The sequence below is a fragment of the Otolemur garnettii genome, unplaced genomic scaffold, assembly GCF_000181295.1.
Source record: "Otolemur garnettii isolate 467f Iridium unplaced genomic scaffold, OtoGar3 scaffold00283, whole genome shotgun sequence".
NCBI classification, from domain to species: Eukaryota; Metazoa; Chordata; class Mammalia; order Primates; family Galagidae; genus Otolemur; species Otolemur garnettii.
In genome coordinates, this window is record NW_003852678.1 from 358,798 (window position 1) to 372,927 (window position 14,130).

The window sequence follows — 14,130 nt, forward strand, 5'->3', positions numbered from 1 at the left end:
TCTTTTGTTGAATTTATTCCCAGTTGATATTTGTATGTTTTTTTGTTTTTTTTTTTTTAAAGACAGAGTCTTACTTTGTGGCCCTCAGGAGAGTGCTGTGGTGTCACAGCTCACAGCAACCTCAAAGTGTTGGGCTTGAGCTATCCTCTTGCCTCAGCCTCCCAAGTAGCTGGGACTACAGGTGCCTGCCAGAGTACCTGCCTTTTTTCTTTCTTTCTTTTTTTTTCTTAGAGACAAGGTCTCTAATACCACGCTCTGGCTCAGGCTGGTCTCAAACTCCTGAGCTCAGGGCAATCTACTCACCTCGGCCTCCCAGAGTGTTAGGATTACAGGCATGAGCCACTGTGCCCAGCCTGATATTTGTATGTTGATCTCACATACTACAATCTTGCTGAATACATTTTTTAGTCTTTTTTTTTGCAGTTTTTGGCCGGGGCTGGGTTTGAACCCATTACCTCTGGCATATGGGGCCGGCGCCTTACCCCTTTGAGCCACAGGCCCCACAATTTTTAGTCTTAATAGCTTTTTTAGTGGATTCTTAAGCATTTTCTATTTTCAAAATCTTGTCTTGTATAAATAGATATAGCTTTCCTTTTCTTTCCAATGTAGTTGGAATTTTTTTTTGAGACAGAGTCTCACTATGTCACCCTTGGTGGAGTGTCATGGTGTCATAGCTCACAGGAACCTCAAACTCTTGGGCTTAAGTGATCCTCTTGCCTTAGCTTCCCGAGTAACTGGGACTACAGGCACCTGCCACAACATCTGGCTATTTTTGTTGTTGTTGTTGTTGTAGTTGTCATTATTGTTTAGCAGGCCTGGGCTGGTTCCAACCCTCTAGCCCCAGTGTATGTGGCCAGCACCCTAACCACTGAGCTATAGTGCTAAGGCTAGTTGGAATTTTTTTCCTTGCCTGGCAGCCCTGGATGGACCTTTGGTACCAAACTGAATAGCGGTGATGATAACAAACATCCTTGTCTTGTCCCTGCCCTTAGGGGAGCATCCAGCCTTTCACCATTGAGTATGGCATTAGCTGTGGGTCAGTCCAGGCAGGGAGGCTCTGTGCTGGGACCTTTGAGACTTTAAGTTTCCTTTGATATACTCAGGAATGTATCAGAAGAGAACTTCCTGACCAGGCCCTGTCTTGTCCTACAGTCCTTGTCTGTGTACAGGAGGTGGTCTGGCAGCAGTAGGGTGTCTCTGGACAGCGTGGCACCCTGGTTGCTTCTACTCAGCCTTTTCTGGGTAGTCACAGATCTCTGAACCTGCCTCCTCACTGGGCTGCTGCAGACAGTGGGTCACCAGCATGGGCATGGCCAGAACCCGGCCTAGGCTGCAGGGCTGATGCATGTCAGCTGCCTGCTCAGGTTGCTGGGCTTGTGATGACCACTCACAGCAAAATGAGTCTTTCGATGTCCTTTGTGCTTTTTCCTTTGACCCCTGTGGATTTACTGACTTCTGTATTGACTCTTTTGTAGACAGACATCATTCTCTGTGTGATTCCAGTCTTTTAGAATACTTAGGCTTGGGCTTGCTTCACAGCCCAGTACATGTGTAGTGGGCATTTGAAAAGAATGCTCTCCTGGCAGTCAGTGGGCTGCAATGCCCTGTGCACGCTATTTAGTCAGACTTCCTCTTACCCTGTCAGTTTTGGTTCTGCTTGTGCTGTCTGTTTCTGAGAGGACATATCAGAATCTCCCACGGTGACTATGGATTCGTCTGTTCCACCCACCATATGGTCAGTTTTTGGCACACACAGACCTCACTGTTGGGCTGGCTGGTTGCCCTGCTCCACACTGGGAAGTGGCCTCTGGCTCTCAAGCCCTCTTGTGGTCCACTTCCACCCCTGCTTCTGTTGCCACCAGGTTATCTCTTCTGCCGACTTGAAGATCTCGTTATGGAGAACTTTGTTCCCAACAGAGAATACTATATGTATTTTACCAAACCCTGTGGTACATTTACTGGACTTGGTTGTATCTCAGACCCAAATTGTAAAGAGTGGTGTTAGTGCAGACATGTTCATTGCAATAAAGTTGGAAATCAGCAACATAAAGAGAGAAATATTTCATCTAACTTTAAAAAAAAAAAAAAAGCCCTTAGGGTGGTGCCTGTGGCTCTCAGTGAGTAGGGCACCGGCCCCGTATACTGAGGGTGGTGGCTTCAAACCTGGCCCCTGACAAACTGCAACAAAAAAATAGCTGGGCTTTGTGGTGGGCACCTGTAGTTCCAGCTGCTCAGGAGGGAGAGTCAAGAGAATCACCTAAGTCCAAGAGCTGGAGGTTGCTGTGAGCAGTATGACGCTGCCATGTCACTCTCCCGAGGGGGAGAAAGTGAGACTCTGTCTCAAAAAAAAAAAAGCCTTTAAATATTATTGGTTTAAGGCAGAAGTTAAATAGAATACATAGGCTCCCTTGGGGTGGGTGTCAGTGATGGTGTGGGGTGACCTCTTGGTCCCTGCTTGCCATGTGGGGAAGTGTTAGGAAGTGGTAGAAGCCTGCATCCCTGGGTGGGTCTTACTGCGGGTGGGTGGCCTGGGCCTTGCAGACCTTTCCACTTGAGCTCCTGCTGACTGGCAGCCCCTGGGCATCTGTAGCAGGGCTGTACCCCATTGCCTGTTTATTTCTCCTCCTCCTTGACCCCTGATAGCCACTGATCTTTTCATAGTTTTGCCTTTTTCAGAATGTCACAGAGTGGCGATTGTGGTGTACAGCCTCTTCAGATTCAGTACTGTGCACTTAGGTTTCCTCCATGTCTTCCTGTAGCCTTATATAATCTTGGCATTCCTGAGTTTTTCCGACAGTGGTCTTTCCGTGGCGTGTGGGCACTCATTGTGGTTGTAACTTCCTTTACTGTTAAGCAGTCTAGTTTGCTGCCTTTGTCGATGCTGTTGTCCATCTGGGCAGCTTGTGTATGTGAAATGCCTACTGTCTTTTGTATGTTTATTATTATTTTTTTTTTCGCAGTTTTGGCCTGGTCTGGGTTTGAACCCACCACCTCTGGTATATGGGGCCGGCGCCCTACTCCTTTGAGCCACAGGTGCTGCCCATTGTACATTTGATTAAAAAAAAAAAGTTACCTTTTCATAGTGATTTGTAGAAGTTCTTTACACAAATATTATGGATTTGAGTCCTTTGTTAATATCCATATTTTGAAGCCTTCTCCGAAGCATATAGCTTATCTTTTCACTTTCCCAATGTCTTTTGATGAATACAAATTTTAAAATACAATTTCTAAAATATTATGAAGTCCTAATATATCAGTTTTTTATGGATAGGTCTTTTGGTGGCTTGTTTAAGAAATTCTTATTGGACAACGCCTGTGGCTCAAGGAGTAGGATGCCGGCCCCATATGCCAGAGGTGGTGGGTTCAAACCTGGCCCCGGGAAAAAAAAAAACAAAACAAAAAACTTCAAGAAAAAAAAAAGAAATACGTATCTTCCCTAAGGTCTAAAGATTTTCTCTTGTGTTTTGTGTTTTTATCTGGAAGTTTTATTGTTTTATATTCCACATTTAGCTTTATGATATGCCTTAAATCAGTTTTTTATTTGTTTAGAGACAAGATCTTGCTCTGTCACCCAGACTGGAGTGCAGTAGTGTGACAATAGCTCTTTGTAGTCTTGAACTCCTGGGCTCAATGATCCGCCTGCCTCAGCCTCCTGAGTAACTGGGACTACAGGTTCAATGTTACCATATCTGGCCAATATTTTAACTTTTTTTTTTGTTAGACATATTCTCACTATGTCGCCCTCAGTAGGGTGCTGTGCTGTCATAACTAAGAGCAACCTGAAACTCTTGGGCTTAAGCGATTCTCTTGCTTCAGTCTCCCAAGTAGCTGGAACTACAGGCGCCCACCGCAACGACAGACTGTGTTTTTGTTGCAGTTGTCATTGTTGTTTGGTAGGCCCAGGCTGGTTTTGAACCTGCCTGCCTTGGTGTATGTGGCTGGTGCCCTAACTACTGAGCACAAGTGCTGAGCCTATTTTAACTTTTTATAGAGATGGAGTCTTGGTGCTGCTGAGGCTGGTCTCAAATTCTAGGCCTCATATCCTTCCACCTTGGCCTCCCAAAGTGCTAAAATTATAGGCATGAGCCACCACACCCGGCCTTTAGTCATTTTTTTGTGTACGGTGGAAAGTAGGGGTTGGGGTTTACATTTTCAAAATGGCTATCCAATTTTTCCAACTCCATTTATCAGAAAGACCATCTTTGTTCCAGTATATTACATTGACTCCTTTGTTGTAAACCAAGTGACCAGGTATTCTGAGTGTATTTGCAGACCCTAGCATGATACCACAGGCAGACTCTCTTACCTGCTATGAGTCTATCATCTGCTTTCATTTTATTTTTTTGAGACCAAATCTCTCTTTTTCACCCTTGGTAGAGTGCCATGGCATTGCAGCTCACAGTAACCTCAAATTCCTGGCCTCAAGGATCTTCCTGCCTCAGCCTCTCAACTAGTGGAGACTACAGGAGCCTGCCACAACACCTGGCTAGTTTTTAGAGACGGGGTCTTGCTCTTGCTCAGGCTGGTCTTGAACTCCTGAGCTCAAGGAATCCTCCTGCCTCAGCCTCCCATAGCCACCATGCCCAGCCAGACTGTGTCTTTTTATTTACAGCCTGTTCGTACATCTTTGTGGATTGGTGTCTTCTCATATCTTGAGCATCTAGTGGCTTTTTTCTATTAGTACCTCTGCCTATGGATTTTGATGTTTCTCCCTCATCATGTTGACTTTCTCCTCACACATTGGTTGGGTCTTGGTTGTCAGCTCACATTTTGTGAGTGCAGATCTGAAATTGTCTATTACTTCCACAGACCCCTGGGGCACCTGTTGGCTTTTGGGTGTGTGGCCAAGTAGGGAATAATGTGACCCACAGCCAGCTGGCATCCCCAGAGGCTTCGCTGGCCTGACCATTGGGGTCTCATCTGGACTTGGAGTCAGTAGCTTCTAGAGCATGCTGAGTCTGGCCCCACCAGGCCCTTTTCCAGGGCTGCCCTGCCTGTGACAGCACTCTGTCTCTAAGTCACCCTGTGGGCTCTAGTCATGGGGGCTGCCGCTCAGCTGCTGGCTCAAACAGAAAGGTCGGCCTTATTTTTAGAAGATGTTGATATTTTGAAGGCACCTGTGTGCTGGTGAATTTACTTGTAGAATTCATTTATTAGGAGGAAACTTGAGAAGATTTGTAGGCTACAATTAGTTAATTTACAGTTGGTTTTCCCACAAATCTGTATTTACTAATAATACCTTTGTACACTTACAAAGCACACATGTCTAAATTTTATGATTTATTCAGTCTGCTAGTAGTGCTTGCTGAACTCACATGAGTTCAAAACTTCTTCAGGAGTGGGTGGGAAGTATCCACAAAGTTTCTTTTGGGCTAATGAAAAGTGTACTAAGTTGTGGTGATAGTTGCACTACTCTGTGAATATACTAAAACTGTTGAATTACACACTTTAAGTGGGTAAATATGTACATTAGATTGGATAAAGACAATAAAAATAACTTACTATAGTGACTCCAAGTTCCCTGTCTTAGTGCTTGCAGGCTGCTAGATACACTGCAGACTGGGAAGCCTAAACAAAAACAATGTGTTTCTTGCAGTGTGGAGGCTGGAAGTCAAGGGCATAGACAGCTGTCTGCTCCCCAGCTCTCCAGTTCAGATGTGGTGGCCTGTGCCTTTGTCTTCACGTGACAGAAGGGCTGAGCTGTCTCTCCAGGTTCCCTGTTTAAAGTATGCTAATCCTGTCATGAGGGCTCTTCCTTGCAGCCTGATCACCTCCCAAAGGCCCTACCTCTAAATACCATCCCCCTGAGGGCTAGGTGTTTTTTTGTTTGTTTGTTTAGCAGGCCTGGGCTGGGTTTGAACCCCCATCCCTGGAGCATGTGGCCAGCACCCTAATCACTGAGCTACAGGTGCCCAGCCAAGGGCTAGGTTCTTATTTTTTTTGAGACAGTCTCACTATGTCACTTTCGGTAGAGTGCAGTGGTGTCACAGCTCACAGTAACCTCCAAACACTTGGGCTTAAGTGATTCTCTTGCCTTAGCCTCCCAAGTAGCTGGGACTACAGTCACCTACCAAAATGTCCAGCTATTTTTTCTTTTTTTGCAGTTGTCATTGTTTAACAGGTCCGGGCTAGGTTCAAACCCTCCTATCTCAGTGTATGTGGCTGATGCCCTAACCCCTGAGCTACGGGTGCTGAGCTTCTGTTGCCTTTCTTGAAGCCATCGTTAAGCCCATAGCTTTTGGGAAGGTCTTGCTCTAGGAAGGTGCCCAGACTCAGGCGCTGTAGCCCTGGGCACATTGAGTGATTTCCATCCCTTACCCTGGCCCAGTGGTCTATGCTCCACGTGGTCCCATTATCTTGTTGCCTCCAGCATTCTTGTCAAGCAGCGCTGAACTGCTGTGATTCCTGACCCTCAGTGCATGTCTCAAAATGCCTAGGGGGTCTGGGGCCCTCAAGTCTTCTGTGTGTTGCATGTGGCCTTCTGTGTGTTGCATGGCCCTTCCCTATGGATGAGTGGGTATGGAGAAGATGGCAGGTCAGGTTGTATCTTTCTATGGTCCTTTCTCTGTCTAGGAAATGGCTCTTGGAAAAGAGGCTGGTGGGGGGCAGGGCTGGACCAAGCAGAGAGGGCCATGCTGGGAAGAGTAGGGTGGCACCCCTATGCCAATGGAGAAGGAGACAGTGGCCAGTGCGCATGGCTGGGGGATGAGGGGCCCTTCCACCACAGGTCACAGTGGTCAGGGAGGAGCACCAAGTTGACCAGGCAAAACCGAGCCCTTTCCAGACACCCCAGACCTCGGAGCGCTGGAGGGACACATTCAGCCACACTGCACATACCTGCTCAGAGCTAACAGTTTTGAGACATGTGGAATAAGGTTTCATGGCAGGTGAAAATGGTGGGAAATTCACTTTTCAGCATCCATAAATAAAAGTTGATTGGGGCCAGGTGCAGTGGCTCACGCCTGCAATCCCAGCCCTTAGGGAGGCTGAGGTGGGCAGATCGCCTGAGTTCACAAGTTTGAGACCAGACTGAGCTAGAGCAAGACCCCATCTCTAAAAATAGCCAGACATTGTGGTGGGCACCTGTAGTCCCAGCTACTCAGGAGGCTGAGGCTCTAACTTGAGCCCAAGAGTTAGAGATTGCTGTGAGCTAGGAAGCAATGACACTTACCAGGGGTGACAAAGTGATACTCTATCTCAAAAAAAAAAAAAAGTGTTGATTGGAATACACATGAAAAGTGAATTTAAAAATTCATAAGGAAGGCTTGGCGCCTGTGGCTCAAGTGGCTAAGGTGCCAGCAACATATACCTAAGGTGGCAGGTTCGAATCCAGCCTGGGTCCACCAAACAACAATGATGGCTGCAACCAATAAATAGCCAGGTGTTGTGGCCGGCGACTGTGGTCTCAGCTACTTGAGAGGCTGAGGCAGGAGATTCGCTTGAGCCCAGGAGTTGGAGGTTGCTGTAAGCTGTGATGCCACGGCACTCTACCCAGGGGGACAGCTAGAGGCTCTGTCTCAAAAAAAAAAAAAAAAAACTCATAAGGAAAAGGGAAAATCCATATTCTTTTTTCTTTCTTTTTTTGGGAGACAGCCCAGAGTGTTGGGATTACAGATGTGAGCCACTTTGCCCAGCCAGGAAAATCCATGTGCCTAATCTTAAATCACTAAGGTAGTCAGTCATGTAACACTTTTTATTTTTAAAGAATTGTCAGTTAATTGGATGTCATGAATTAGTGGTGACATGTGAGTGTTGTCTTGTGTTGTGTCCTAGGGAGGCGTCACATCCATCATCTGGGGAACCAGCTGCAGCTGAACCAGCACTGCCTGGACACAGCCTTCAACTTCTTCAAGATGGCCGTGAGCAAACATCTGACCCGGGGCCGCAGGATGGCTCATGTGACTGCTGCCTGTCTCTACCTGGTCTGCCGCACGGAAGGCACACCACGTATCTTTTGCTTTGGGGAGCCTTTCAGAGGACCCTCAACCTTGGTGCTTAGCTGGCTCCCCGCGAAAGCTGTGACTTGGTTGTTGCAGTAACTTAGTGTCTCCATTTAATTGAAAACCACCTCTTGGATTAACAGTCTCAGTTGATCCAGGGCTTTCTAAATTGGAGTTGCTCTTTACTACACTGAAGAATTGGGAAGCTGGGCACCTGCTCCCCTCCAGACAGAACGAGCATTCTGCCACTCCCTGGAAATCATGTCCTGGATTTTCTTCCTGTTGTCAGACCACGTGGCACTTGGGCACTGTCTTTCCCTCCTTCCTGAGCCTTAAAGAGGTGGAGTGACTGCCAGGGGTCATGGCCAAGCTGAGCTCCAGCCCCTGCCCTGTGGGGGAGGAGGAAGTGGCCAATCCCAGTGGTCTGCAGCTTTGCCCTGTCTGGAGGGGACCATGGTCCAGCTGCCTCTCGTGCTTAGGTCTCTGTACATGGCTGTGCTGTCCCCCTCTCACAGATGCATCTGTGTGTCAGTAACTCTGTCAGTTTCCTCCTGGGAGGGCCTTCCAGGCCTTTCTGTCCTCCACGTCCTGCTGCAGGCTGCAAGGCGCATATTTGCAGCCGCTTCTCCCCATTGCTCTGGGGCTCTCCACCTCTCCTGCAGGGACCTGCTTCTGATACACCCTCTTCAGCTGTGAGGGCTCCTTCTGAGAAAGGAGTCCCCATCCCTCACCCGGTGTGGCCGGTGTGTGGGCGTGGCCCCCTCATCTTCTTGCCTGTGGCATTCTTGTCCGGAACACCCTTGCTGCCCTGACTCCTGGCTCTCCTCTATAAGTCTGTCTCACAGTGTGTTGACTTCCTTCCACATTCCTTCCTGCTTTGCACTTCTCTGGAGTCCCTTTTTCCATTTCTTGTCCTTTTGTCTTCCGGCTGACTGTTTGTCTGTCTAGTCACCCTCTCTGCTTCCTGTTCTTTCTGCCTGGGAGAGTACCTAAACTTCCATTCTTGTGAAGTCTTGTCTTCCCTGCACTCTTGTTTTTACTGAGGGCTCTTCATGATCTCTGAACATTTCTTTTCATGACACCCCGTCCTTGAACGTGCATCTTCTCACCATGTAGGCATTGTGGTGCTTTGCTGAGCCCTTTTCTCTATGGTTGTCTTTCACCTGGTTTCCCTGGAGGCTGTTCTCAGAGTTGGTGCCCTGGTGTGTGGCTCCTTTTTGGAGTGGGCCTCCAGGAGGGCACCTGGAGGCTGTGTGCCAGGTGATGTGCTGATTGTGCTTCTGCTGGGCAACTCTCAGTACCAGAATCTTTTATTAAAATGTCCTTTTAAATGTTTAAAATGTACCATTTCAGCACAAAAATGTGTAAAGCACACATATGCCTTACGGAATGCTGTGAGGCACCTCCGTAGCCCCTGCCTGCTTCCCGGGGTCTTCCCAGCTCCTCCCTGGATGTTGTTCTGAGAGGCCTGCTCCAGTCTTTCTCAGTGCTGCCACCAGCCAGATAAAGGCCCTGGACGAAAAGTTGAATGGAGTCCTGGGATCTCTGTCTGGCTCTGTCTCCTGAGAGTTCATAGGACCCCTTTAGGGGCTGCTCCAGAGCAGGACTTGGTGTGCAGGAAGAGAAATCTGGGCAAGTGTGGGAGGCAGCAAGTCGTGCTGTGTCTATGCCTTCACCCCGCCAGGCCCTGCTGCAGGGGAAGGAGTACTCTTCAGCTGTTCCAGGACAGATGGGACCTGCTGGACTGAGCACTGTGGCCTGCCACTACCAGTGGAAGGAAAGGTGGCACGGCCACTAAGGAAAGCTCTTTCCCTACACTTAGCCACAGAGTTAGTGCACAACCCAGCAGTCCCACTCCTATGTGTCTACCTAAGGAAAATGAAGCCTTTGTTCACACTGAGACTTTGGATATCAGTGCTCATAGCAACAGCATCTGTGGCTAAAAGATGGGAAAAACCCAAGTGCCCCCCAACCTATGAATGGATTAGCAAACTATGGTGTGTCTGTACAGGGGTGTCATTTAGCAGTGAAAGCAGATGGGGCTCAGAAGTATTGTGCCAAAAAGGCATATGTGGCGGACCACATAGTTTAAGATGCTTTTATTATGGAATGTCCAGCACGGGCAAATCCACAGATAGAAAGTAGACAGATGGTTGCCAGAGGCTGTGAGGGGAGATAGAGAGTGATTGCCAAAGGGTTTGCAGTTTCTTTCCTTTCTGAGATGAGTCTTGCTGTGTCACTCATGCTGGAGGGCAGTGGTGTGACCACAGGTCATTGTAGCCTTGAACTCCTAGGCTCAAGTGATTCTCCTGCTTTAGCCTCCTGAGTAGCTGAGACTGTAGGTGTGAGCCACCACACCTGGCCTCACACACTTCTCTGCCTCCAGGTGACCATGTGTCATTTCCCAGGTTTCCCCTGGTTGGGCAGCACTTTAGGGGAAGGCAGGTTGGGCAGTGGCAAGTGTCCTATTCAGGTTGGTGGCAGTTTCATGCCCTGTGCCTTCCAGCCAGAGCCCTCAGACTCATCCCATATATGCCTCTGTCTCTCGCCACCCTCCCCTTTGTCTTCAGTCCCTGCTCCTTCCCCTTCCCTGCTAGCCCTGGCTTCGATCTGTGCCTTTGCCATCCTGGCCTCCTCTTCTGACCACTGGCTGGCTGGCCGGGTTCATGCCTCCTTCCTTGAGGAGGCCCTCTTCCCTTCCACAGAAGGTCTGTGCCGAGAGGGCATGTGAGGGCCACCTGGCTCTCTTTTCCTTGCCCAGGGCTATCTGGCTCCAGGGTTCAGCCTGTGTGGGCTGCAGGTGTACCCCATCTCTCAGCCCCCACTGCCTGTGGGACTTCTGGTCCTCTTCCAAGACTTAACTCCTATTAGCTGGGGGGCCACAGTACCTTCCACTTGGTGTCAGCAGGACATGAGCGGGTCCTCTGTGGTGAGAACCCCCACCTTCGGAGAGGTACTCCAGAATCCTCCTGTCACCTTATCTAGCTCATGGGTAGGAGCATGTCCTGAGCACAGGGCTAAACAGGGGAAGTCCTCGTTCAGAAAGAACATTCAAGCTCATTCTTCCTCCTCCTGTCTACCTGCCATTCTTGCCAGGCCCCTTAAGGTGTACATGGTTACCAGGGAGTGCCAGGCACTATTCTGGGGTCGTGCATGTGCAGCCCCTCTCCTTCCTCTTGAGCCCAGCTACTACCAGCCCTGATTCACAGAGGATGACTCGAGTCCACTGAGCCTGGTAAGTCAGGGCCTGGCCAGGCCTGGGAGACCCCTGGGTCTGAGTCTGTTCCTGGTTCTCTGCCATGGCAGGGGCAAAGAAGGACTTGCTGCCTGGACCTCCTGCTCCTGCTCCCAGGCAGGACCTGGACATGATAGGCAGAAGCTTCAGGTCTGTAACAAGCACCCCTCATGGCCAGGTAACTTGTAGCCAGTGTATTTTTCCAGCCTTGTGTGTCCAGATTTGTTATTGTAACTTTGTGTGAAACACACATAAGTGGGAGGTGGTGCTTTTTCCCACAGCTAGTTTTTATCTCTTGGATAGTTTGGTTTTAACTCAACTGCCCTAGGCCTGTATGTGAGCATGATGTCTCAGGGTGATGAGGATGGCTGGGTGACCCTAGCAGGAGTCTGAGCTGGTGGTGGCTCCTGTGTGCCTATTCTGGATATTCATGCAATTGGTCTCATGCGGTGACACTGGTGTAACTTAGGTACAACTTTTGGGGAACTGCCAGACTTTTCCATAGTGGCTGTACCATTTTACTTTCCCACCAGCCATGTAAGAGAGTTCTAATATCTCCATATCCTCAATATTGCCTTTTTTTTTTTTTTTGTAGAAACAGAGTCTCACTGTATCACCCTGGGTGGAGTGCCGTGGCATCACACAGCTTATAGCAACCTCCAACTCCTGGGCTTAGGCGATTCTTTTGCCTCAGCCTCCTGAGTAGCTGGAACTATAGGTGCCTACCTCAATGCCCAGCTATTTTTTTGTTGCAGTTTGGCCAGGGCTGGGTTTGAACCCACCACCCTCAGTATGTGGGGCCAGTGCCCTACCCACTGAGCCACAGGCACTGCCCTTAATAGTGCTTTTTTTTTTTTTTGAGATAGAGCCTCAAGCTGTCCCCCTGGGTAGAGTGCTGTGGCATCACAGCTCACACCAACCTCCAACTCCTGGGCTCAAGCGAGTCTCTTGCCTCCACCCTCCAAGTAAGCTGGGACTACAGGCGCCCGCCACAACACCCGGCTATTTTTTGGTTGCAGCTGTCATTGTTGCTTGGCAGGCCTGGGTTGGATTTGAACCCGCCACCTTAGGTGTATGTAACTGGCGCCTTAGCAGCCTGAGCCACAGGCGCCGAGCCAATATTGCTTTTTTTAAATGAAATTTTTATTTGGTGCCAATATAGTATCTTTTTAGTTAAAAGTTAGACAAATCCTTTTGTATCTTAAGAGGTTTCCTTTTAAACCTCATGCCTATTTTATCTATTTAAAGAATAATTTTTGAGATGTATACATAAAGGCAAGCCGTAACGCTGTGCCAGCTGGAGCCTGCTCCTCCTCCCCAGAGCATTCCATTCTGGTTTTTCAATACTTTCATCGGTTTTAGAACACCAAACTTTTCCTTGGTCATTTATCTATGTTGTATATTTATATTTCTTTATTATTTATTTTCTTCCACTTATTTTCTTTGAGTTTAATTTACAGTTTTTTCAGCTTCTTTAGACATGCTTAGGTTCTTAATTTTCATCTTTTAGTTTTTTCTATTATAAACACTTGAGATTATAAACTTCTCTCTAGGCAGGTTTTATTACATCACACAGTTTTATATATCGTATCTATATTACCGTCTTGTTCAAAATATTTTTAATTTTTCATTGTTATTTCTTCTTAGATCTAGAAGTCATTTAGAAGTGTGTTGCTTGTTTTGAAAACAGGGATTTCCTAGTTACCTTTTTATTTTTTATTTCCAGTATAATTCCATTATGGTCAGAGAACACACACTGAATGATTTTTGTACTTTCCGATTTGTTGAGATTTGGTATACAGCTCAGTGGCTATTTGGTAACTGTTCCACACGTACTTGCAGATAATGTGCCCCTGTGGTGGTTGGTGGAGTGTACTGTAATGTCAGTCATGTCAAGTTGGTTAGCCATGTCAGATAATCCTTACTGATTTTCTTGCCTATTTTTTTCTAAAAGAATACTTGTGAAAATCTCTCACTGTAACTGTAGAATTACATTTTCTTTTATGTTGTCAGTTTTCCATTATATTTTGAAACTGTGTTATTAGGAGGGTATAAATTAAGTTTCATCAGGAAACTGTAGTTTCCTGATGGAATGCGGTCTTTCATGTTAGGAAACATTGTTCCCCTTAAATTCCACCTTGTTTGATATTAGTATGACTATGCTATCTTCTTTTGGTTAGTGTTAGCACCATTTACCTTTTTCTGTCTTTTAAACTTAAGTCCTCCTGATACACAGTTGACTCTTGAACAACACAGGTGTGAACTGTGAGGGGCACTCAAATGAGGATCTTCTCCTGCCTCTGCCACCTTGACATGGCAGGACCAACCCCTGCCCCTCACCTTGAATTGATTTGAGTTTTTCTCTTATGTGGGCATTAAATTGTCTTCTGGCTTCATATTAGAATTGAGCACATTGGTTTCTTGCTTCTCCATTCTTGTGATAAGAAGAATGTGTTCCAACTTCTTTTGTATTTCTTTTAGTATGTCTGCTGGCAAAAAATTCTCTCCACTTCTGTATGTGTGAGAATATATTTTGTGGCTCGGCACCTATAGCTCAGTGGGCTAGGGCACCAGCCACATAGACCGGGACTGGTAAACAACAATGACAACTACAAAAAAAAAAAAAATAGCTAGGCATTGTGGCAGGCACCTGTAGTCCCAGCTACTTGGGAGGCAGAGGCAAGAGAATCACTTAAGACCAAGAGTTTGAGGTTGCTGTGAGCTATGATAGCACAGCCCTCTACTGAGGGTGACATAGTAAGACTCTGTCTCAAAAAAAGAAATAAAAACAGGTTTGGCACCCATAGCACAGTGGTTATGGTGCTGGCCACATGCACTGAGGGTGTTAGGTTCTAACCTGGCCTGGGCCACCTAAAACAACAATGACAACTGCAACAAAAAAAATAACTGGGCATTGTGGCAGGTGCCTGTAGTCCCAGCTACTTGGGAGGCTGA

At 47.4% G+C, this 14,130-nt stretch overlaps 1 protein-coding gene across 2 annotated transcripts in view; it reads left to right on the forward strand.

Moving 5' to 3' along the window:
* BRF1 (BRF1, RNA polymerase III transcription initiation factor subunit) overlaps positions 1-14,130 on the forward strand; it is a 67,510-nt gene that overhangs the window by 14,167 nt on the left and 39,213 nt on the right. For both annotated transcript variants that reach the window (XM_003803163.3, XM_023508853.1), the window contains exon 3: positions 7,774-7,947. In XM_003803163.3, the coding sequence (XP_003803211.1) occupies positions 7,774-7,947 (174 nt within the window). The remainder of the gene's footprint in view (positions 1-7,773; positions 7,948-14,130) is intronic.